At 46.7% G+C, this 26,537-nt stretch overlaps 1 protein-coding gene across 1 annotated transcript in view; it reads left to right on the top strand.

Annotated features, from left to right (window-relative positions):
• The window catches only part of mkks (MKKS centrosomal shuttling protein), a 62,339-nt gene that overhangs the window by 28,975 nt on the left and 6,827 nt on the right, over nt 1–26,537 (top strand). The window contains exon 4 of the mRNA XM_078230343.1: nt 2,973–3,059. Within this exon, the coding sequence (XP_078086469.1) occupies nt 2,973–3,059 (87 nt within the window). The remainder of the gene's footprint in view (nt 1–2,972; nt 3,060–26,537) is intronic.

The raw sequence follows: 26,537 nt of genomic DNA, 5'->3' as shown, positions 1-26,537 counted from the left end.
GGATATGTCCCGAAAATTATTAAAGTTAAAGCACACAGGACAATGGATCTGCATAATGTGATCAAAACAGAACTGTAACAAATTCCAAGTAACAATAGGATGACCAATGTAAATGTAATGCTTTGTAATGTAAAAAATGGTATAAGAACGTGTAAGAACCTAGGATTGACAAAGTAGCTCAGAAGCCAGCTGGAATTACGTCTCCGAGTTCTGCTCTCCCTCATGCATGTTGAATAAAAACCATTTTTGTTGAAGTTCTATACAGTCTTAGAAGACTCAGTTCATTCATTCCCTCCAACTGTATGACACTGACCAGCACCTTAATTAGCAGCACGTAGCACAGAAGGAGACCATTCACCCCATTGTGTCGGTGCTAGCTTTTTCAAAAGAGCTGTCCAATTATTTCCTTTTCACCTGTTCATTTAGTTTCCTTTTCAAAGTTATTTGTAATCTGCTTCCACCATCCCTTTGGGCAATGCCTTCTGATTGTAACTCTGTGTAAAAATAATTCTTCTCATCTTCCCCCGGTTCTTTTATCTGAATCTCTGTTCTCTGTTTACCAATCTGAGACCATTTACACTATAAAAACCCTGTATAATTTTAAATAGCACCATTTAATCAGCTTCTAGCATCACTCCACACAACTGAAGCCCCTCATCTCTGGATGTGTTGGCTTCTCTTAAAGGTCCTGCATGTGAGTTTTATTTCAACTGAATGCTCCGTAACACCAGTTCTGAATGTGTTTGCCCCTTTCTATGGTAAGTTCAAACCACAGGATTTATACAAGACTCCAGTGTTTCTCTCCAGTAAGACATTAATGAGCTAACTTACGCTGGGAGCTTGTGATTGTGCGGTGGCAGTCCAGAATGGGAGAGAACAATTTCAGGAAAACTGCTTGGAGCACGTAAATATTTGGAACAGCAAGTATTACATGGTGCGATCATTCTACTTAGTGGATGATAACACATTCGAGGAACTTGCTTTGCGACTTCACCATCTCCAGAAGGTTAGTTTTAAAATTGGTTCATTCTGTTTATATTCTTGGACTTCTTCCAAATTTCTAAATTTCTTGCCTTTGCAAAAAGTCACATCATATGTGGAAGATCTTGCTGGGATAGTTTTGGGTGATTCTCACAAAGTGTCAATGTGTGAAGTCCACAAATGTTCTGCTGGCGGGAAAGAGCTTTGTAATGGAAAATATATTGCTGTTGAACAGTGTGGGAACAGCGAAAATAAATCTTCTCCAATCCAAACAATTTTGAGCCAGTTTTATTTCTTTAACCCTCTTAGTAACTGTAATCACAGCATTATAATTATTCGAAGAAGCAATAGCCAAGCGTGTGACCTTGTTTCTGAATGTGTCCATGCAGATCTAGGGATAATTCTTTGACCATAAAACCTTATACACCTATGACTGTGTGACCAAATTCCCCCCCCAAATCGATTTTAAAGTTTGCTGATGATGCCACCATAGTAGGTCGGATCTCAAACAATGATGAGGCAGAGTACAGGAAAGAGATAGGGAATCTGGTGAACTGGTGCGATGACAATACTCTCTCCTTCAATGTCAGTAAAATGAAGGAGATAGTCATCGACTTCAGGAAGTGTAGTGGAGAACATGTCCCTGTCTACATCAACAGGGATAGAACATAGAACAGTACAGCACAGTACAGGCCCTTCGGCCCTCGATGTTGTGCCAAGCTTTGTCCGAAACCAAGATCAAGCAATCCCACTTGAAGTGGAAATGGTCGAGAACCTCAGGTTTCTAGGTGTCCAGATCACCAACAACCTGTCCTGGTCCCTCCACGCCAATGCTATAGTTAAGAAAGCCCACCAACACCTCTATTTTCTCAGGAGGCGAAGGAAATTCAGCATGTCCACTACGACTCTCACCAATTTTTACAGATGGAAAGCATCCTTTCCGGATGTATCACAGCTTGGTATGGCTCCTGCTCTGACCGCAAGAAACTACAAAGGGTTGTGAATGTAGCCCAGTCCATCATACAAACCAGCCTCCCATCCATTGACTCTGTCTACACTTCCCACTGCCTCAGAATAGCAGCCAGCAGAATCAAGAACCCCATGCACCCCGGACATACTTTCTTCCACCTTCTTCCGTTGGGAAAAAGATACAAAAGTCTGAGGTCACATAACAACCAACTCAAGATCAGTTTCTTCCCTGCTGCCATCAGACTTTTGAATGGATGTACCTCAGATTACGTTGATCTTTCTCTACACACCAGCAATGACTGTGATGCTACATTCTGCACTCTCTCCTTTCCTTCTCTATGAATGGTATGCTTTGTCTATATAATGTGCAAGAAATAGTACTTTTCACTGTATGCTAATGCACGTGACAATAATAAATCAAATCAAAAACCATTTTGGCCACCAGTTTTTTTTCCACAGTAAAGATCTGCTTCAAAAAACTTGGATCAGAAAATCACAGGGTCTACATTTTTGATGCTCACTATTTTACTTATTCACATGCCCCCAGCAAGGTGGCACAATGGTTAGCGCTGCTGCCTCACAGCGCCAGGGACCCGGGTTCGATTCCAGCCTTGGGTCATTGTCTGTGTGGAGTTTGCATGTTCTCCCCGTGTCTACGTGGGTTTCCTCCGGGTGCTCCGATTTCCTCCCACAGTCAGAAAGACGTGCTGATTAGGTGCATTGGTCGTGCTAAATTCTCCCTCAGTGTACCCAAACAGGCACCGGAGTGTGGCGACTAGGAGTTAGTAGGAGTAATTTCATAGCAGTGTTAATGTAAGCCTACTTGTGACACTCGTAAATAAACCCTCGAATATGTTCGGGAAATGTAATGTGGGAAGGGGGGGACCCTCTTGCACTCTTATACACCATGTCGTATGTCTCACAAGCAGCTACTACTCTTAAAAATACCTAATCCTATTGGATTTGTATCTCTGCGTTGCATAACAACCACATTTTGTTACGTTTTGTTTTCTATAACACAGATGGCCATATTCCAAAAAAACGTCTACATGATTGATGCGGTACAAGCTTTAATGAACTTTGGGGAAAGTGTGGGAACACTGTTGAGGGTGAGTAATTGATGGCGAAAGTACAAGAATTGGTGCATGGTAATCCAGAAGATTCCCTGTTTGACAGAACATAAAAGAATGATATTCATAGCAAAGGGTGCTCTCATAATTTATGTGTAATATGAGAGAAAATAAGCTGGCAAATCTTAAAGGATATAATTTGTACCCGAATAATATGTTCGGGTGTGTATTTGCCCTCCCTATAGCGTGAGAGTACTTGGGCTATGGTACTTTTTGTGCTAACTGGTCATAGCAGCCAGTTAAAATGCTTTGTCAGCCTTTTAACCAGACTTCATAAGTGATTAACCGATCAGGCAAGAGTTACTTTAGTGAATGGGCATGCTGGGGCCTGTGTGTATCTACAAACACTGACTTAGCAGCCCATTAACTTTCAAACACTTCATCATGTTTTAAGCAAGCTTCATAAATGACTTCCTGTCATCAGACACTGTTTGTTTTCTAAATGAGCATGTTCGGAACTCTTTGTGCACCCGTTTGAACATCCATAAACATTTGACTAACTGTCCCGGTGACTTACAAGTTTTATGAGATTTTAACTCAACTTTTGAAATGACTTCCTGGTGTCAAATGCGGGGCTGTTTTTTTTAAAACAATCTGAATGCTGCGAATTGTCAGAATTATTCGTGAACTTTTGTTGCTGTGCTTGAGAACGCATAGCGCCCCCCCGCCTCAGTTGCTGAATGAGTCTGCACCATAAGGAACTGAGACAGATAGTTCAGAAAGGTCTTAGTCCAATCCGTGCTGCTGAATTAGCTGATTTCGCCTAATGGTCAATGGGGGGCTCAAGTTCACATCAGATATTAAAGTAAAGTAAAAGTTTATTTATTAGTTACAAGTAGGTAGCACGGTGGTTAGCACTGCTGCCTCACAGCACCGGGGACTCGGGTTCGATTCCTGTCTTAGGTCACTGTCAGTGCGGAGTCTGCACGTTCTCCCCGTGTCTGCGTGGGTTTCCTCCGGGTGCTCTGGTTTCCTCCCACAGTCTGAAAGACGTGCTGATTAGATACATTGACCTAAACAGGCGCCGGAGTGAGGCGATTCGGGGAATTTCACAGTAACTTCATTTCAGTGTTAATGTAAACTTTACTTGTAACTAATCAATGAACTTAATAAATACACTTGACTACATTAACACTGCAATGCAGTTACCGTGAAAATCCCCTAGTCGCCACACTCTGGCGCCTGTTCGGGTACACTGAGGGAGAATTTAGCACGGCCAATGCACCTAACCTGCACATCTTTCGGACTGTGGGAGGAAACCGGAGCACCCGGAGGAAACCCATGCAGTGACGGGGAGAATGTGCAGCTTCCGCACAGACAGTGACCCAAGCCGGGAATTGAACCTGGATCCCTGGCGCTGTGAGGCAGCAGTGCTAACCACTGTGCCACCATATTCTGGGTTAGACGGGGTGGGGGAAGTGATGGGGCATGAATTGGACCCATATTCACCCTCCTCAACACAATGACACAGTGGTTAGCACTGCTGCCTCACAGTGCCAGGGACCCAGGTTCAATTCTCAGCTTGGGTCACAGACAAGACGTGCTGGTTAGGTGCATTGGCCATGCTAAATTCTTCCTCAGTGTACCCGGACAGGTGCCAGAGTGTGGCGACTAGGAAATCTTCACAGTAACTTCATTGCAGTGTTAACGTAAGACTACTTGTGACACTAGCAAATAAATTTAAACTAAAAAATAACTCAGAGTTGAAGAGCTCTTGCATAAGATTTAGGCAGCAGCAGGATTGGACCCGTCTGTGATGATTTCTACAATAAAGTCGCCTTTCAAATGCCTCACAAATCATGTCTCTGCCTGACTGGGTGAGTAGAGTCACTGACCAGCGAATAGCATGAGATTCCTGGCTGGTTCAGGAAATGGTCACACCTAAGTTTTCTAATAGATTCAATTGTTATAAACTAAAGTCAGTAGTCTTCTGAAAAAAAGCAAAAGGGCATCTCACAATTCTCTAACACCTTTCATGATGCCTAAATGTCGCAAAGCACTTTACAACAAATAAAGTACTTTTTCAGTGTAGTCACTGTTGCAGTATAGACATAGACATAGACACCCTACAGTGCAGAAGGAGGCCATTCGGCCCATCGAGTCTGCACCGACCACAATCCCATCCAGGCCCTACCCCCACATATTTTTACCCGCTAATCCCTGTAACCTACGCATCAGGACTCTAAGGGGCAATTTTTAACCTGGCCAATCAACCTAACCCGCACATCTTTGGACTGTGGGAGGAAACCGGAGCACCCGGAGGAAACCCACGCAGACACGAGGAGAATGTGCAAACTCCACACAGACAGTGACCCAAGCCGGGAATCGAACCCGGGACCCTGGAGCTGTGAAGCAGCAGTGCTAATCACTGTGCTACCGTGCTACCCCCAGTGTAGGAAATGCGACAGCCATTTGCAAACTCCAACAAACAGCAATGAGATAGTGATCAGATCATTTGTTTGATGAGGGATACATTTTTGGCCAGGACACTGAGTGGGAACTACCATGTTCAATAGGGTGGTTCAGGGCGGCACAGTGGTTACCAGGGACCCGGGTTCGATTCCGGCCTTGGGTGACTGTCTTGTGTGGAATTTGTATGTTCTCCCCCTGTCTGCGTGTGTTTCCTCTGGGTGCTACCACAGTTTCCACCCACAGTCCAAAGATGTGCAGGTTAGTTGGATAGGCCGTGATAAATTACCCCTTAGTATCCCAAGATGTGTATGTTATGGGGATTAGCGGGGTAAATACGTGGGGTTACAGGAAAGGGTCTGGGTGAAGTCCTCTGTTGGAGAGTCGGTACAGACTCGATGGGCTGAATGGCCTCCTTCTGCGCTGCAGGGATTCTATGTTCCTTTTCAAATAGTACCATGGGATCTTTTGTGTCCACCTAAGATGGCAGGCGGGGTTTTGTGTCTCATCTAAAGACAGCACCTCTGACAGTGCAGCATTCCCTCAGTTCCCATTCTTTTACAGGTCTTGGCTGCCATTCCTTCACGGTCACTCCTGGGCCTCAGCTCCTTGACGCTGGAGCACTGCTACGAGAGACATACTAGATAAACATGTAAAGAGAGAGACCAGATGCTAAGGGGATGTGATCACCAGGGAGGAATGTACCAGTTAGCACAACGAAAATCACAATGCTTCTGGCCCCATTCTCATTGCCGCTTCCACTTTGGTGATCAGTCTCAAATTGACTGGCTGGGGCACCTCATAGAATCCCAACAGTACAGAATGAGGCCATTCAGCCCATCGAGTCTGTATTGACAACAATCCCGTCCCTGCCTTATCCCCTTATCCCCTAACCCTACCTTTTTACCCTGCTAATCCCCCTGACACTAAGGAGTAATTTAGCATGGCCAATCCATCTAACCAGCACAGTTTGGACTGTGGGAGGAAACCGGAGCACCCGGAGGAAACCCACGCAGACACGGGAAGAATGTGCAAACTCTACACAGACAGTGACCCAAGCCGGGAATCGAACCCGGGTCTCTAGCACTATGAGGCAGCAGTGCTAATCACTGTGCCACCGCGCCGCGCCACTTTTTGCCAGTACAGGGATCAGACCCACTATCTTGGCATTACTAGCACCACGCTCTAACCAACCGAGCTAACCTCCTGGCCCAACAAACATCTACACCTTCCTCACCCTCCCTGGACCTCTGTCAGGTTCACCTTCTTGCCTTTTTAATTAATTACGACTAACTCGGCTCTGGTTTGCCACACTCCTTGGAATTGATGCGCAGCTTTCAAAACGTATTTTAAAGTTTATTTAGTGTCACATGTCAGTTTATATTAACACTGCAATGAAGTTATTGTGAAATTCCCCTAGTCGCCACACTCCGGCGCCTGTTCGGGTACACTGAGGGAGAATTTAGCACGGCCAATGTGCCTAACCAGCACGTCTTTTGGATTGTGGGAGGAAACCAGAGCACCTAGAGGAAACCCATGCAGACACGGGGAGGACATGCAGACTCCACACAGACGGTGACCCAAGCCGGGAATCGAACCCGGGTCCCTGGAGTTGTAAGGCAGCAGTGCTAACCACTGTGCCACCGGGAGTGTGTAGACCATACTTAAATGAGGGCCTACCACAAGAATGACACGGACCTCCACAAATTTCCATCAGGCTCACTCTATACCCAGTGGAAGGGGGGGCCACCCGAAGACCATCCTCAGCAGGTCTATCACTGTAACAAAAGGATGACTGAGATTTAGCAATTGCAGAACGATCAAATATCCTTGAAAACATCGGCTGAAAATTGTGTCATGTTGGCAGCTGCAACAAAGGAAGCAGCAAATCACTGTGAGAAAATTTGAGAGCAGGAAATTGAGAAAGAAAGCAGCGAGTCTGCAATTGCTAGATCGGAAGTCTTGGGACGAGATCGACCTGAGAAATCTCGCACGGATCACAGAACATATGGGGTGGCAAGCAATTCTTTCAATTCCAGCACTTTTAAAATAGTGGTGCATTCACAGCTTTGCCGTGTGACAGAGGCAGAACCTTGGTGTAAACACCAAGATGTAACATGATAGATCCCCGAGGAATTCAGACAACTAAAGAGAGGCTGCTTAAGACAAATTCTTTTTAAACTACTCTCCATTGTGAGAACATTTACCAGGGGTAATTTTCCGAGCTTTTCTCTTCCAGCCTGCCAACAAGGCTTATTGGAAATTCATGTTCATGTTATGGCTTAGTGTCTGATATATGCTTTGGACTGGATAAGCTGGAAAGTCTAAACACTGTCCCCTGGTACCAAAGTATTGCTTTCATTGATTTTTGAGGCTGGGAAGAGATGAAGATTTACTTTTTAAAGTCTTTACCTCTGTAGCTAAAAGTCCATAGGTGCCGGCTGCTACCTCCGAGACAGGAGGTTGCGGGTTCAAGTCCCTCTGCAGAGGCTTCAGTGCAAGCTCAAGGCTGAGTACGGGCCCGATGGGCTGAATGGCCTCCTTCTGTACTGTTGGGATTCTATGAGGTGCCCCAGCCAGTTAATTTGAGATTGATTACCAAAATGGCAGCGGCAATGAGAATGGGCCCATAAGCACTGTGATCTTCTTCGTGCTAACTGGTGCATTCCTCCCCCGTGATGCCAATGTTCAACCCCTTAGCATCTGGTCTCTCTCTTTACATGTTTATCTAGTACGTCCCTCATAGCAGTGCTCCTGGGTCAAGGGGCTGAGACCCAGGAGTGACCGTGAAGGAATGGAAGCCAAGACCTGTAAAAGAATGGGAACTGAGGGAGTGCTGCACTGTCAGAAGTGCTGTCTTTAGATGAGTCAGAAAACCCAGTCTGCCTGTGTAGGTGGACACAAAAGTTCCCATGGTACTATTTAAAGAGAAACATAGAATCCCTGCAGCCAGAAGGAGGCCATTCAGCCCATTGAGTCTGCACCGACTCTACAACAGAGGATCTCACCCAGGCCCTTTCCCATGACCCCACGTATTTACCCCCCCCTAACCTACACATCTACACATCTTGGGACACTAATGGGTATTTCATCATGGCCTACCCAACTGAGCTCAGTTCCGGCCTTGGGTGACTATCTGTGTGGAGTTTGCACATTCTCCCCATGTCTGCGGGGGTTTCCTCCGGGTGCAGGGACCTCAGCACAAACTCCAGGCTGGCAGTCCAGTGCTACATTGTTGGAGATTCTGTCTTACAGGTGAGATGTTAAATTCTGCTCTCTCAGGTGCAAGGAAAAGATCCCACTGTGGCACTACTTTGAGGAAGCACAAGGGAATTTTTCCCTGGTGACCTGGCCAATATCGATCCTTCAATCAACATCGCAAAAGCATCTCGTCATTATCACATTGCTGTGTATGGGATCTTGCTGTGTGCAAATTGGCTGCCACAATTCCAACATCACAACAGTGACTACACTTTGAAAGTACTTCACTGGCTGAGAAAAGCACTATCTAAATGCGAGTACTTCTTTCTCTTCTGCTTCTTGTGCCTGTATGTCTCCTACATCACTGTGCGAGTCTTCACCAGTGAGTTCGACTGAGCCAATTTGAAACCCAGCAAAATCTGTTCAGGACAATGTGAGCTGTTTGGCCCCAGCTAGCACTGTGCTGCCCCTATCCAATTTTGTGTCATTGACTTACCTGTGATAGGATATGAGGGAAGATTTGCCTTCCCACTGATCATAGAATCATAGAATCTACAGTGCAGAAAGAGACCATTTGGCCCATCGAGCCTGCACTGACAACAATCCCACCCAGGTCTTATCCCTGTAACCCCACATATTTACCCTCCTAGCCCCCCCCTCCCCCGACACTAAGGGGCAATTTAGCACGGCCAATCAACCTAACCTGCATATCTTTGGACTGTGGGAGGAAACTGGAGCATCCGGAGGAAACCCACGTAGACACAGGGAGAACGTGCAAATTCCACACAGACAGTGACCCAAGCCGGGAATCGAACCCGGGTCCCTGGCGCTGTGAGGCAGCAGTGTTAACCACTGTGCCACCGTGCCACCCCCTGATAGATCACCTCAATGGAGAATACGCAGCTTATCCCTTGGGCTGTAACTTAAGGGATATTCTCAGATGAAAGTATCTGCACATGGCGCAAGTATTATTCCAGTTTTTGTAAATCTTCGAAATTAATCTTGTTGGTCTTTGCTGAAGGTCGGGGGGTGCAGTGGAAAGAATATCAGGGAAAAATAATTGAAAAGTTGCAGATGGAGTCGGTGAAGTGAAAAAGCAATGAACGGTAAGTAAAGTCGCTAAAGTCCAAAGTGACTATAGGCTGGTGGTGATTTTAACCTGAGGGTCACCACACCTCAGGTGAGGGGCAAGGTTGAGAAGGTGGGCCTTCATGAATAACCTCAGCTGGTGTGGGAATTGAACCCATCCCGCTGGCGTTACTCTGCATTACTAACCAGTTGCCCAGCCAGCTGAGCTAAACACAGAGTCAACAGTGATTCCAACTGAGCCATGCTTGATACTGAAGAGGCACAGTAAGAAGTCTCACAACAGCAGGTTAAAGTCCAACAGGTTTATTTGGAATCACGAGCTTTCGAAGCGCTGCTCCTTCATCAGGTGAGTGTCCGAGTAAGAGTGTGAGACTTCTCACTGTGTCCACCCCAGTCCAACACCAGCATCTCCACATCATCATTGATTTGATCTGATTTATTATTGTCACGTGAAAAGATACAGTGAAAAGCATTGTTTCTTGCATGCTATGCAGACAAAGCATACCGCTCATAGAGTGCACAGGGGAGAAGGAAAGGAGAGGGTGCAGAATATAGTGTTACAGTCATAACTAGGGTGTAGAGAAAGATCAACTTAATGCAAGGTAGGTCCATTCAAAAGTCTGCTGGCAGCAGGGAAGGAGCTGTTCTTGAGTCGGTTGGTACGTGGCCTCAGACTTTTGTATCTTTTTCCCGATGGAAGAAGGTGGAAGAGAGAATGTCCGGGATGCTGGAAGTGTGGATGGAAAAGGAGAGGGACAGAAACAAATTTAGAACAAGTTGGATAATGTTAAAGATACACTGCAATGAGAAGCCACAGAAATAGAGAGAGGAAAATCAGAATGAATTATTGCATAGGAAGGATTATTGAACAATAATTTTGACCCAGTGTAATGCCACAGGAGATCCTCTTCTCAAGGTAGCATCACCGATTATTCGAGGAATATTCACTGAACCGTGCCTTCTATTGTGATTTTACTAACTGGGCCGTACAAGGAGGCAGGCCCCAAGTGTACCTCAGCCAGAACGGGGAACGGAATCAAACCCCACGCCGTTAGAATTATTCAGAACCACACATCAGCCATCGAAACATAGAAAACATGAGCAGGAGTAGGCCATTCAGCCCTTCCAGCCTGTTCCGCCGTTCAACGTGATCATGCCTGATCCTCTATCTCAATGCCATACTCCATTCCCCCTAGAATTCTCTATAATTCCTTCTTAAATATATTCGAGGCGTGTGCCACCGTGTGCCACCGAGACAGCACAGTGGCACAGTGGTTAGCACTGCTGCCTCACAACGCCGGGGACCCCGGTTTAATTCCAGCCTCGGGTCACTGTTTGTGCGGAGTCTGCATGTTCTCCATGTGTCTGCATGGGCTTCCTCCGGGTGCTCCGGTTTCTCCCCACAGAAAAGTGATAGGAAGGGAATCCCGCCCTCAGCCAATGAGAATATTTCCAGATGATTTTGTGCAACCTTCCGCTAAATTGACAGTCTCGTTCAGATAGATGAAACAACTGTGATAATTCACACACTTTCGGCGGCACAGTGGCCACTGTGTGCCACCAAGACAGCACGGTGGCACTGCTGCCTCACAGTGCCAGGGACCCGGATTCGATTTCCGGCTCGGGTCACTGGCTGTGTGGAGTTTGCACATTCTCCCCATGTCTGCGTGGGTTTCCTCCGGGTGCTCCGGTTTCCTCCCACAGTTCAAAGATGTGCGGGTTAGGTTGATTGGCCATGCTAAAATTGACCCTAGTGTCAGGGGATTAACAGCATAAATATTTTTATGGGAATAGGGCCTGAGTGGGATTGTGGTCGGTGCAGACTTGATGGGCCGAATGGCCTCCTTCTGCACTGTCGGGATTCTATGATGGTTCTATTCTATGATATTTAGTGACTTGGCCTCCACAGCCTTCTGTGGTAGAGAATTCCGTTGGTTCACCACCCTTGAAGTTAAGAAATTTCTTCTTGTCTCAGTCCTAAATGACCTACCCCATATCCTGAGACTGTGACCCCTTGTTCTGGACCCTCCAGCCAGAAGAAACAACATCCCTGCATCCAGGCTGTTCGGCCCTGTCAGAATTTTATACGTTTAAATGAAATTCCCCTCTCATTCTCCTAAACTCCAGTGAATACGGGCCTAGTCGACTCAATCTCTTCTCCGACGACAATCCTGCCACCCCAGGAATCAGTTTGTTGAACTTTCGCTGCACTCCCTCTATGGCAAGTATATCCTCCCTTAGACAAGGACACCAAAACTGCAGACAATACTCCAGGTGTGGTCTCACCAAACCCTATACAACTGCAGTAAGATATCCTTGCTCCTGTGCTCAAGCCCTGAAGGCCAGCATACCATTGCCTTCCTAACTGCTTGCTGTACCTGCATGCTTGCTTTCAATGGCTGGTGTACCAGGACACCCAGGTCCCTCTGTACTTCAACATTACCCAATCTAGCACCATTTAAATAACACCCTGCCATTCTGTTTCTCCCTCTGAAGTGGATAACTTCACATTGATCCACAATGATATTGCATCTGCGACGTATTTGCCCACTCACTCAACCTGTCCAAAAATGTATCAGCTATCCAATTGAGATAGCCAACAGGAGTCAACTATTGCATTTTTAAAAAATTATTTCACAGGATGTGGCCAGTATTTGTTGTCCATCATTAATTGCCCTTGAACTGAATGGTTTGCTCGGTCGTCACAGAGATTTAAGAGCCAACCACATTGCTATGAGATCTGGAGTCACGTGTAGGTCAGACCAGGTGTGGACGGCTAATTTTCTTCCCAAAGGGACATTAGTGAACCAGGTGGGTTTTTGCAACAATCAATGATATTTGTCATGGTCACCGTCACTCAGACTAACTTTCAATCCCAAATTAATTAACTGAATTCAAATTCCACCAGCAGCCGTGGGGGGATTTGAACCCGTGTCCCCAGAGTCATCAGCCCGGGCCTCTGGATTACTAGTCAACATTACCACTACTACTGTCTACCCTTAACAAATACCTTCTGACTTACCGTGAGCACACTGCATATGACTGGGTTTAACTGAAAAATAAACTCCCAGCGAGGATGCATTTTAGAAAGATGCATTTCACCTGCACCCCAGAAGTGAAATCCTAAAAATTTTTTAAATCATTTACGGGATGTGGGTGTCGCTGGCTGGACCCAGCATTTAATTGCTCATCCCTACCTGCCCTCCATTGCAGAGGGCATTTGAGAGTCAACCACATTGCTGTGGCTCTGCAGTCACACGTAGGCCAGACCAGGTAAGGACAGCAGATTTCCTTCCCTCGAGGACATTAGTGAACGAGATGGGTTTTTACAACAATTGACAATGGTTTCATGGCCATCATTAGACTTTTAATTCCAGATTTTTATTGAATTCAAATTTCACCATTTGCTGTGGTGGGATTTGAACCCAGGTCCCCAGATCTTGCCCAAGGCCTCTGAATTACTGATCCAGTGACAATACCACCTCTCCAACATATTAAATAGATTAAATCCTTGGCAAAACGCGTGCCGGTAGAGTTCAGTTCGTAATGACTGGTTAAGCTTCTTTTCGCATGACCTGATTACTGTTGAATGATTTCCATATATGTCATCACTTCTGCTGCGGAGAGCAGATTGTTGTGTGTATTTCTCCTTTCTCTGCAGTTTTCCTGCAGTAGAGGAGGAGACAGGACTATATGTTGCATCTGCTTTTCCTACAACATACAACATGGCCATTCTCTACCACTTTGAAAGTCGCAGTCCGATTGATGAGAACCTTGTAAAGAAATGTTGAAGTGTTATTGCTTGCTGAGATCAGGTGAAATGTGGGGAGCACTCAGGGGCTGGTTAAACTGCTACCTTTGGCTTCCCAACTCTCAGAACACAGCACTACTAAAGGAATGAGCAGTTTGAATCATAGAATCCCTACAGTGCAGAAGAAGGGCATTCGGCCCATTGAGTCTGCAATGATCACAATCCCACCCAGGCCCTATCCTCGTATTTACTCTTCCAATCCCCCTGACACTAAGGGGCAATTTAGCACGGCCAATGCACCTAACCAGTGTGTCTTTCGGACTGTGGGAGGAAACCGGAGCACCCGGAGGAAACCCACGCAGACACGGGGAGAATGTGCAAACTCCACACAGACAGTGACCCAAGGCTGGAATTGAACCCGGGTCCCTCGCGCTCTGAGGCAGCGGTGCTAACCACTGTGCTATCCTGCCGCCCCTATTTGGTATCTACCGCACGCACATCTTTCCTAAAGTAAGTTCCTGGGGCAAAGGTGGAGAGGGGAGAGGGGGGGGGGGTGGGGGGGTTGCGGGGGAGGGGGGGGGGAAGGGTGGTGGGGGGTCAAAGGATATGGGGAGAGTGGGATTAGTCTATTGAGTTGGATGATCAACCATGATCATAATGGATTGCATTCACATCTAAAAGACTTTAATTGATGATAAGTAAAAGTGAGAGTGATTAAATAGATCTCCCGATTTACAACCAGAAAAGTGATAGGAAGGGAATCCCGCCCACAGCCAATGAGAATATTTCCAGATGATTTTGTGCAACCTTCCGCTAAATTGACAGTCTCATTCAGATAGATGAAACAACTGTGATAATTCACACACTTTCGGCGGCACAGTGGCCACTGTGTGCCACCGAGACAGCACGGTGGCACGGTGGTTGGCACTGCTGCCGCACAGCGCCAGGGACCCGGGTTCGATTTCCGGCTCGGGTCACTGTCTGTGCGGAGTCTGCGTGTTCTCCCCGTGTCTGCGTGGGTTTCCTCCGGGTGCTCCGGTTTCCTCCCACTGTCCAAATATGTGCAGGTTAGGTGGATTGGCCGTGATAAATTGCCCCTTAGTGTTAGGGGGACTAGCTAGGGTAAATGCATGTTCGGGCCTGGGTGGGATTGTGGTCTGTGCAGTCTTGATGGGCCGAATGGCCTCCTTCTGCACTGTAGGGATTCTTTGATATGTGCAGTAGAAATAGAAAGTGAAGGCAAAGCCTCCATGTGTATATTCTCTGCTTTTATTTCTTGGGCTATGGGCCAGCACTTACTGTCCATCCCCTGCTCTACGCAGAGAAGATGGTGGAAGTTTTACGTGATCCCCGTCAGATCACGTGACAAAGGTGCTCCCACATCCCTGTTAGGCTGTTAGGCTGGCAGCTCCTGGATTTTAACTGCGTCAGCTGTGGCGCCGTCAGTAGCATGCTCATCTCTGAACCACAAGCTTCTGGGTTCAAATCCCACAGTAAGATGTTTAACAACACCAGGTTAAAGTCCAACAGGTTTATTTGGTAGCAAAAGCCACTATTGTTGTTAGACCTCTTACTGTGTTTACCCCAGTCCAACGTCGGCATCTCCACATCATTACTTCAAATCCCACCCCAGGGCTTCAGCCCAAAAATAAAAGCTGATGCTTCAATGCAGCACTAAAGGAGTACTGACCTGTAGCAAGTGCCGTCATTCAGATGAGACATCAAACAGAGGCTCCTCTGCCTGCTCAGGTGGATGCAGAAGATCCCATGGCACTATTTCGAATTCCTTACAGTGCAGAAATGGATATTTGGCCCATCAAGTCTGCACTGACTCTCTGATAGAGTAACTTACCCAGGCCCTATCCCTGTAACCCCACACATTTAGCATGGCCGATCCACCTAACCTGCACATCTTTGGACTGTGGGAGGAAACCGGAGCGCCCGGAGGAAACCCACGCAGACACGGGGAAAATGTACAGACTCCGCACAGACAGTGACACAAGCTGGGACTCGAACCTGGGTCCCTGGCGCTATGAGGCAGCAGTGCTAACCACTGTGCCACCGCGCACCCTGACTGACCTCTATCATAAGAGCCTGGATCCTTCACGTTGATAGTTGTAGCGAAAATACTTGACTACAAATGGTGATTTTAAAATTCCTTCTTGCAGGGAATTTTTCCATGAAATTACAGATATGAGAAAGATGATCCCAAGGAGTGCTGACACAGACATCGCACATTCTTTTCAGCTTGGTTCTGTTGTCTATGATCATATGGATAGAATTGATTCCAACGTAGCTGCTTTATTCAAAATGTAAAATGTAGTGTTATCCTCTGCGCTGGCAGAGAGACTCACGTCACCTTTCTACACTTCAGGGTAACACACAGCAGAGGGCAGCACTGATGTTCAAGTGCCTGCTTAATAAAGGCATTCTGAAAACCTCAGTTTTGCTGCTTTGTGGTATTCAGATCCTTAACTGAAATACTGGAAAAGTAAATCAATAATGCTCAAATTTAAATTGTGGCATTTATTCCATTGTAGTTTAAGTTTATTCAATAGAGTCACAAGTAAGGCTTACATTAATACTGCAATGAAGTTACTGTGAAAATCCCCTAGTCGCCACACTCCAGCGTCTGTTTGGGTACACTGAGGGAAAATTTAGCATGGCCAATGCATCTAACCAGCACGTCTTTCGGACTGTGGGAGGAAACAGAGCACCCGGAGGAAACTCACGCAGACACGGGGAAGAAGGTGCAGACTCCACACAGACAGTGACCCAAGCCGGGAATCGAACCTGGGTCCCTGGAGCTGTGAGGCAGCAATGCTAACTCTCAAGGAGCAAAATAAAGGAGGAGAGAAAGGTTGAAAGAAGATAGAAAAGAAAATCCCACCCAGGCCCTATCCCCACAACCCCATGTATTTACCCTAGCTAGTCCCCCTGACACTAAGGGGCAATTTAGCATGGCCAATCCACCTAACCCGCACGTGTTTGGACTGTGGGAGGAAAACTGGAGTACCCGGAGGAAACCCACGCAGACACGGGGAGAATGTGCAAACTCCACACAGACAGTGACCCGGGGCCAGAATCGAACCCAGATCCCTGGCGCTGTGAGGCAGCAGTGCTAACCACTGTGTAGTTGAGGATAATCCTAAACTGTCCACATTTTAATACCCTATCCTTCAGGGGCCAAGACTGGCATCTGTCTCTTAGAAATGCCCCAAAGCATTGCACATAAAATGAATGATGGATTGGTTTTTGGAACGCAGTGATTAATGTTCTGTAAACAAACACAATGCCAAACACAATGCCAAGGGTGGCACGGTAGCACAGTGGTTAGCACTGCTGCTTCACAGCTCCAGGGTCCCGGGTTCGATTCCCGGCTCGGGTCACTGTCTGTGTGGAGTTTGCACATTCTCCTCGTGTCTGCGTGGGTTTCCTCCGGGTGCTCCGGTTTCCTCCCACAGTCCAAAGATGTGCAGGTTAGGTTGATTGGCCAGGTTAAAAATTGCCCCTTAGAGTCCTGAGATGCGTAGGTTAGAGGGATTAGCGGGTAAAATATGTGGGGATAGGGCCTGGGTGGGATTGTGGTCGGTGCAGACTCGATGGGCCGAATGGCCTCCTTCTGCACTGTAGGGTTTCTATGTTTCATTTTTCACACAACAAGGCCATATAAACAAGCATTAAGTCAGCAGCCAGTTACTCGGCATTATTGGGACTTCGCCGGGGGAAGAGAGTTGGGAATAACTTTTTACTTTGTTTTATTCATTTACCTGATGTGGACGTCGCTGGCTCGGCCAGCATTGATTGCCCATCCCTAATTGCCCCTTGAGAAGATGTTGGTGAGCCGCCGCCTTGAACCGCTGCAGTCCCTAAGGTGTAGGTACACCCACAGTGCTGTGAGAGAGGGTGTTCCAGTATTTTGACCCAGCGACAGTGAAGGAATGGCCAATGCATTTCCAAGGTTGGTGAGGGCTTGATGGATTTCCTCCGGGTGCTCTGGTTTCCTCCCACAGTCCAAAGATGTGCAGGTTAGGTGGGTTGACCATGTTTTAATTGCCCCTTAGTGTCTCAAGATGTGTTGGTTAGGTGGATTAGCCATAGTAAATGTGTGGGTAAATGGGCTATGGGGCAGGTGGTGGGCTGGGTAAAATGCTCTGTCACTGAGTCGGTGCAGACTCAATGGGTCGAGTGGCCTCTTTCTGCACTGTTGGGATTCTATGGTTGTGTTCCCAGGTATCTGCTCCCCTTGTCCATCTAGATGGTAGCGGTCAATGGTTTAGAAGGTGCTGTCTATGGAGCTTTGGTGAGTTCCTGCAGTGTATCTTGTAGATGGTACACACGGCTGCCACTGTATGTTGGTGATGGAGGGTGTGAATGTTTGTCGATGGGGTGCCAATCAAGTAGGTTACTTTGTTCTGGATGGTGTTGAGCTTCTTGAGTGTTCTTTGAGCTGCATTCAACCAGACAAGTGGAGAGGATTCCATCACACTCCTGAACTTGTGCCTTGTAGATAGTGGACATCTACCGTATTTTAATGATTTATTTAGAGGATGGTACTTCTGACAGTGCAGCACACCCTCAGTAACTCATTGAGATATATAGTTCCAGTCTGAAACTATTTTCCCCTGAAAGTCAGGCTACTTGAAAGCCAGATTGCATCCAGATCTCAGCAGTGTTAGGTTAGATCTTATTTACATGTCAAGAGGTGATTCTTCTCATCATAGAATCCGTATAGTGCAGAAGGAGGCCATTCGGCCCATCGAGTCTGCACCGACAGCAATCCCACCAAGGTCCTATCCCCGCAACCCCACACATTTACCCTGCTAATCCCTCTAACATACGCATCCCAGGACACTAAGGAACAATTTAGCATGCCCAATGCACCTAACCCACACATCTTTGGACTGTGGGAGGAAACCCACGCAGACACGGGGAGAACGTGCAAACTCCACACAGACAGTGACCCAAGCCAGGAATCGAACCCAGGTCCCTGGAGCCTGTGAGGCAGCAGTGCTAACCACTGTGCCGCCGTGCCTGCCGGACCGCTATTCTCCTCGAGAACAGTGGTCTGCTGCTGTGTCGTGTGGCCGATGCAGACACGCTGAATTCCTTTTCAGAGCTGGACCACTTTGTAACTGGGGTTAGAAATCTCCTCTAAAAAGGGGCATGTGTTTCAGCGAGCACAGGGCTAGGCTGTTCTCCTCAACCAGTTTTGAGATGGGTCAGGGAAGAATTTCACAGATTTTATTTTCCCCAAATTCACCTGGGTTTTTAATGTGTTTTTTTTTTTGCCTCCCTCATTGTTTTGGATGGGGAGTGTATATTGGGATTCACAAGTTATTGCAATGGTGTGGAACAGGCTAGATAGACTAGAGGGACTCCGCCGTACAACGGTATGTCATTCTGCTCCGATTGGCGGCGCTGTGAGTGGTTAGCACTGCTGCCTCACTTCACAGGGACCCGGATTCAATTCCGGCCTCGGGTGACTGCGTGGAGTTTGCAGATTCTCACCGTGTCTGCATGGGTTTCCTCCGGGTGCCCTGGTTTCCTCCTCTGGATTGACCGTGTTAAATTGCTACTTGGTGTCAGGGGGATTAGCAGGGTAACTAGGTGGGGTTGCGAGGATAAAGCCTGGGAGGGATTGTTGTCAGTGCAGGCTCAAAGGGCCGAATGGCCTCTTTCTGTACTGGAGGGATTCTATGATTCATTATTGAGATATCCCTATTGGAGCAAAATGTTCCTAACCCATGAATCCTCGATGAATTTCTATTTATTTAGGTTAAAACGAACTACCTGATTACTCAATCCATTTGGAAAAGATCTTGTCAACAATACATAAGAAGTCATATTTGAGAGGAACTCATTATTTCAATTCTATTCATCAACATATTTCTCAATAACAGGTTTTTCCTACAGTTGCTTAATTTTAAAAGTAAGAGATACAGGAGCTGGGTCAAGGAATCCATTGGTGAGGAAACATTGTCTAGAACAACCTATTGGAGGCAAGTTCACAGCCTGCTGGCTGTTTCATGGATCCATTTCTGTTGTTCTGTCCTCTTCAACAAAGCTCAGAATATTCTGCACCAAGATACAATGAGATATTTCAGAGCAAGGTCTGTAACAAGTTGAACTGCATGAGCCCACTTTTAACTCATTCTAAAACTCACCCACTCACTCAGTTAAAATTGGGCCCCTATACTCTGTGGGGAGGCGTCGGTGAGGAAACGGACTTAGAAATAGAAGAGATTTTGTTTGATAGTCTAAATAAAGCACAGCTGGACGCACAAACGATGAAGGCAATTATCTCTTTCTCTTCTTCCTGTTTTCTCCCCCTTTTCTCTGCGCTAGCAGATGACGAGGTACCCATTAAAAGAAAATTGCCAGTTCTGAATGAATAAGGTAAGGTTTTTATTGGTTGCAAAGGTTAGCATGGATCAAGCTTCACATTTGGCTGATTTACATAGATTTAATTTAGATCCAACTCGATGCAGAGTCAATCCAGCTGTTTTTGTTCGCTTGTTTGCTCAGTCAGTGGGCAGATTTTTTCCTGGCATTCTCCATCACGGGAACATAGGAATTAGGAGCAGAAGTCGGCAAATTCAGCCCTTCGAGCCTGGGCTCCGCCATTCAATCAGATCATGGCTGATCTCTCCCCGGTCTCAAATCCACCTCCCCACCTGTTCCCCATATCCTTTTAACGCATTTTTAAAATCAGAAATATATCTATCTCCTTCTTGAAACCATTCAATGATTCAGACTCCCCCGCGCTATGGGGGCAGCGAGTTCCACAAATTCACCACCCTCTGCGAGAAGTAGTTCCTCCTCATCTCAGTGTTAAATCTACCGCCTCTCAACCCATACCTGTGACCTCTTGTTCGAGATTGCCCCACAAGGGGAAACATTTGGTCTACATTTACTTTATCAATCCCTTTTAGTATTTTATATACCTCAATCAGATCCCCTCTCATCCTTCTAAACTCCAGCAAGTATCAACAAAAACTGTTTAATCTCTCCTCATACGCCAACCCTTTCACCCCCAATCGACAATTGTTTCACGGTCATCAGTAGACTTTTAATTCCAGATTTCTTTTATTGAATTCAAATTCCACCATCTGCCGTGGTGGGATTCGAACCCGAGTCCCCGGAACATTATTCTGGGTCTCTGGATTACAGAACATAGAAAAGCTACAGCACAAACAGGCCCTTTGGCCCACAAGTTGCGCCGAACGGTCCAGTGACAATACCACTTCACCCAACCTTTTAGTGAAGAAGTATTTTCTAACTTCCTTGTTGAACGGCCTTGCTCTGATTTTCAGATCCCACTGCCCCTCCGCCTCTCCCCCGACTAGAAAAATATCTCAAACGGTGGAAACAGATGCGCGTTATTCCAGATTTTTAACTTACACTCTTGGATATCCCATAGGCTGCAGCTCACAGTAAGTCGGAGGCTTCACCTGTTGCTATCTCTCCTTTGCCGATCCCTCTCATTCCTTCTTTGTTTCTTGTTCTTTGTCATCCAGATTGTCCACAGCAACTTTACTCTTTTCTCGATCTGTGTCTGTGAAGGTGAGAGGTGGTTGGTGATAGGTTAAAGAAAATGGCACTTTGTGATCTGGGAGTTGCGGCTGGGGTTGGCGGGGGGTGGGGGGAGGGGGGTGGGTAGGGGCGCGGAGGGTGAATCCAGGGTGGTCAGGGATGTTACATTATGGAGATGATTGGTTGATGTGCAGGCTGGTTAAGTTGGGGCAGCACAGTGGCACAGTGGTTAGCACTGCTGCCTCAAAGCGTTCAATTCCTGGCTTGGGTCACTGTCTGTGTGGATTTTGCACATTCTCCCCATGTCTGCATGGGTTTCCACCGGGTGTCCAGTTTCCTCCCACAGTCCAAAAGACATGCTGGTTAGGTGGATTGGCCATGTTAAATTAACCCTTAATGGAGACTAGCAGGGTAAATAGACGGGATTACAGGGATAAGATGGGGTTACGGGGATAGGGTCTGGGTGCGATTGTTATTGGTGCAGACACCATAGAACCATAGAAAATTACAGCTCAGAAACAGGCCTTTTGGCCCTTCTTGTCTGTGCCGAACCATTTTTTGCCTAGTCCCACTGACCTGCTCTTGGACCATATCCCTCCACACCCCTCTCATCCATGTACCTGTCCAAGTTTTTCTTAAATGTTAAAAGATGGCATTGACCACTTTGTCCGGCAGCTCATTCCACACTCCCACCACTCTCTGCGTGAAGAAGCCCCCCCTAATATTCCCTTTAAACTTTTCTCCTTTCACCCTTAACCCATGCCCTCTGGTTTTTTTCTCCCCTAGCCTCAGCGGAAAAAGCCTGCTTGCATTCACTCTACCTGTTATTGAGAAATATTGAGAAATATCTATACCCAAATGGGCTCCTTCTGCACAGCAGGAATTCTATGATTCTATGATTCTTCACACAAAGAGTCATGAATCTTTGGAATTCCCTGCCCAGTGAAGCAGTTGAGGCTACCTCATTGAATGTTTTTAAGGCAAGGATAGATAAATTTTTGAACAGTAAAGGAATTAAGGGTTATGGTGAGCGGGTGGGTAAATGGAGCTGAGTCCACGAAAAGATCAGCCATGATCTTATTGAATGGCAGAGCAGGCTCGAGGGGCCAGATGGCCTACTCCTGCTCCTAGTTCTTATGTTCTTATGATTCTAATGTCAAAAAAATGTCATGAATGGTTATGGAGGCACTTTAGATGCCAAGGTTGAATGTGGATAGCGAGTATTGGGTATAAAAGCAATGTCTTTGGTTAGAGATGGTACAAAGGGAGATAAAGTTCAATGGGCAGGAAGGGAGTGATGCTCAATGGGAGGAGAGAAAGGGAACGTTAAATTTACCATGCAGTTGTAGATTTGAGGCAGATCCAGCACATACATTCCTGTAATTTAAATGAACCCTTAGAACAATTCGACTTGTAACTCAAGAACCAATTCATTGCCTTCATTTGTGCAGTGGCTATTGAAGTAAGGTGACTGGGATTTTCTGAAGGACCCCTAATGACACTGGAAATGTACCAAATAGTTGGGTTTTATGAAATATCGTGAGGGAACCTTCAGATAATCTTTAAAATGCTACTTGGAGACCAAGGGAAACAAGGCCCAATGGAACCCAGAAGGAAAATACAATAAAACAGGGAAATAAGGATACTGGTCTGAACTGGTCTTGTATACTTTAAAATGGAACACCAGTAAAACAGGGAAATAGGACGACTGGTCAGAACTGTTTTTTCCCTTCTGGGAAGTCAGGACGCATGGCAAAATGGCGCATTGAAGGGTGGAAGGAGAGGTTTTGGGAGTCAGCATTGGAGGTGTTCAGGATGGGACAGGTTCACCAGATGTGTGACGGGTCAGGCAGAGGCAGAAAGGGTCAGGAGAGCAAGCTGGGAGAGAGAGAGAGACAGATCGAGAGAGGGAGAGGGAGGGAGAGAGAGAGAGGGAGAGAGAGAAAGAGAGGGAGAGGGGGAGAGAGAGGGAGATGGTGAGAGAGGGAGAGGGAGAGAGGGAGAGAGAGGGAGGGAGAGAGAGGGGGAGATGGTGAGAGAAGGAGAGAGGAAAAAAGAGTGAGAGAGAGTGAGAGAGAGAGAGGGAGAGAGACAGAGAGAGGGAGAGAGATGGAGATAGAGGGAGCTGGAGGGAGAGGGAGAGAGAGAGAGGGAGAGGGAGACAGAGGGAGAAGGAGAGAGAGATGGAGAGAGAGTAGGCTTGAGGCTGCAGAGCAAGTCACAGGGTGCAGGAATAGGTGGACAATCGAGAAAAGGGGAGCAGGAGATTGTCAGGATGGGACAGGGTCACCAGATGTGCGAAGGGTCAGGCAGAGGCAGAGATTGTAGAAAGCATGAAACAGAAGACTGGAGGAATTTTTAAAAAGTTAATAAGGTGAGAAAGAATGCATTAATAAGCATCAAACTTATCTGTACAGCAAAATGAGAAGTGGCGATGTCAGGGACTGACCCACAGCACCACCTGGTGTGGACAGTGTGGACCTGCAGTGTGACATGTTCATAAAATATTCACATCTTTAGATGGGCATTTCCCATTCCAGATGCTGACATTGGGATTTTTAATGTTAAATGTAGGCAGACAATATCTTATTCAAAATCGTCAACAACAGGAAGCGAGATCCCTGATTGGGAAGAATGGGTCACAGAATTGGAATTTGGGAATCACAGGATTGTTGCAGCCCAGAAGCAGGCCATTTGGACCATCCGGCCTGTGCTAGGCCTCCGAATGAGCAATGCACCTAGCACCATTCTTCTGTCTACTCCCCGGAGTCCTGCACGTTCTTCCTTTTCAGAAAACAATCCAATTCCTTCTTGAATGTATCAATTGACCCCACCACATTCTCCCGATTTTAACCATCGGGTCATTGGCAAGATTTTTCTGTTTTACATGTAATGCATCGTGAGTGCAGTTATTGTTGTACAGGGCAACCTATCCCACCAGATTGAAGACAACATTGGGGTAGATTAAGATGAATTAAGACAGGGCAGTTAGAAATAAACACTGGGTTAATACATATGGTTACGGGAATAGGGCCCTGGGTGGGATTGTGGTCGGTGCAGACTCGATGGGCTGAATGGCCTCCTTCTGCACTGTAGGGATTCGATGATTCTATGAAGTGCCAGTTTCAGGCCTGGATACCAATTTGAAAATCATTAGCAGAGAGAGAAAAACAGAGAGAAGTCCAATAAAGCGAAACAAGGACAGCACAGGATAGATATTAAAGGTCATTCCGAAACATGGCTTTGAAAATAGGTCTGAAGAAACCTGACGTTCACGAGGGGTCATAGGTTCAAGGTGAAGGGGGGGAAGTTTAACACAGATATCTTTTACACATATTTTACACAGAGGGTGGTGGGGGCCTGGAATGCGCTGCCGGGCAAGGTGGTGGAGGCGGACACACTGGGAACGTTTAAGACTTATCTAGATAGCCATATGAAAGGATTGGGAATGGAGGGATACAAAAGAATGGTCTAGTTTGGACCACGGAGCGGCACAGGCTTGAGGGGCCGAAGGGCCTGTTCCTGTACTGTATTGTTCTTTGTTCTTTGTTGTAAAACTAAACCACAAATAGAGACATCTCTCTAAACAGAAAAAAGCTGCAAATTTACTTATAACACACTGCTGTTAAAATAACATAACAGAAATACAGCAAAATGCCCAACTCGATCATACAGCGCCTTCCACAATTGTTGAAGAATGTGGCCATTGGGCACATGGGACCACCATCACATGCAGGACTGCACGGTGGCACAGTGGTCAGCATTGCTGTCTCACAGCGCCAGGGACCCAGGTTCAATTTATTAGTGTCACAAGTAGGCTTACACTCACACTGCAATGAAGTTACTGTGAAAATCCCCGAGTCGCCACACTTGGGCGCCTGTTCGGGTACACTGAGGGAGAATTTAGCATGGCCAATGCATCTAACCAGCACGTCTTTTGGACTGTGGGAGGGAACCGGAGCACCCGGAGGAAACCCACGCAGACACGGGGAGAACGTGCAAACTCCGCACAGACAGTGACCCAAGCCGGGAATCGAACCCGGGTCCCTGACGCTGTGAGGCAACAGCGCTAACCACCGTGCCACCGTGCCACCCAACCGCCATTATTGCCGTTGGTTCACTGTTGCTGGGTCAGAATCACAGACAGCACTGTGGGTGCACCATCACCACATGGACTGCAGCGGCTCAGGAAGGCGTGACTCACCATCGAGTGGAATTAGGAATGGGCCATAAATGCTGGCCTCACCAGAGACGCCCACATCCCGTGAACCACTAAAGCAACATTAACCATCAGGCAGACAAAACGGCAGCAAAATAAATAGAAGCAAAGTGGCAGAATGGGTTTTAGCTAAAAAGAAACTTGTACCTCCATGAAACGGCGAATTATGTACCAGCTCAGTGGCTGCTTGACATATACGCAGTAGCCTTTTGGCAAGGAATTAGTTAATTCACGGAGGCTTATTTTATTAAAATGATCAAGATACCCGCGTGTTGAATAGCAGCTCAAACTCCTTAGGTCCAAAACTCTATATTGTTCTAGGAAATGTTAGCTGCTTATAGGACTTTGGAGAGAGTACAGAAAAGTTTTACCAGGATGTTGCCTGTTATAGGGCGGCACTGTGACACAGTGGTTAGCACTGCTGCCCCACAGGGTGGTGGGGGCCTGGAATGCGCTGCCAAGTGAGGTGGTCGAGGCAGACACGTTAGCGATATTTAAGACTTATCTGGATAGACACATGAACAGGCGGGGAATAGAGGGATATAAGCGGTTGATCAAGATAGGATCGGCGTGATCAGTGCAGGCTTGGAGGGCCGAAGGGCTTGTTCCTGCGCTGTACTGATCTTTGTTCTCTGTTCTTTGTGCTGTATCCCTGGCAGTGGAGTTTCCACCGGTAGGTTTTCTTCAGATCAGATTTAAAATGAGCAAGGAGCTATTACTGGAAGACTAACAAACCCATTTATTTCCAGTGCCTTAAGAAAACAGCAGGCTCACCTAACTTTTTGTAAATTTGCACTTCAAACCGCTTGAATGATTTAAGACGTTTTAATGAGGGAGTACCAGGTCCACATGATCGAAAAGCTCTTAGATACAAGAACAAAGAGATTGATTGCATTGTTGTTATGGGATTTCAAGTGATGAATTGTATCCACATAAGGTTCAATTATTCAGATTTTCACACACACACACACAGAAAGAATTTAGATGGTAATATCTTACCTCTGGCTGCCTGAATAAAAAGCTCAGCTCGGTTCATCTCCCTTTCCAGTGGTAGCCTCAGAGACTGACGAGGATTCCTGGTGGCAGGGGGTGGGGGGAGGAACTACAAGCCCTGGTGCCCTCTCATTGCCGTGCCACCGGAAAGAATTCTTAATACAATAGTCAGTATGGTCTTACTTATAGCAATCCGAATCAGAGTCAACGTGCACAATTGGAGCTTGCATAGCCGAAGGTCGATCAGACATGCTTGGTC

The sequence above is a fragment of the Mustelus asterias genome, chromosome 15 (assembly GCF_964213995.1).
Source record: "Mustelus asterias chromosome 15, sMusAst1.hap1.1, whole genome shotgun sequence".
In the NCBI taxonomy this organism is placed as follows: domain Eukaryota; kingdom Metazoa; phylum Chordata; class Chondrichthyes; order Carcharhiniformes; family Triakidae; genus Mustelus; species Mustelus asterias.
This window is presented reverse-complemented; position numbering and strand designations above follow the sequence as displayed.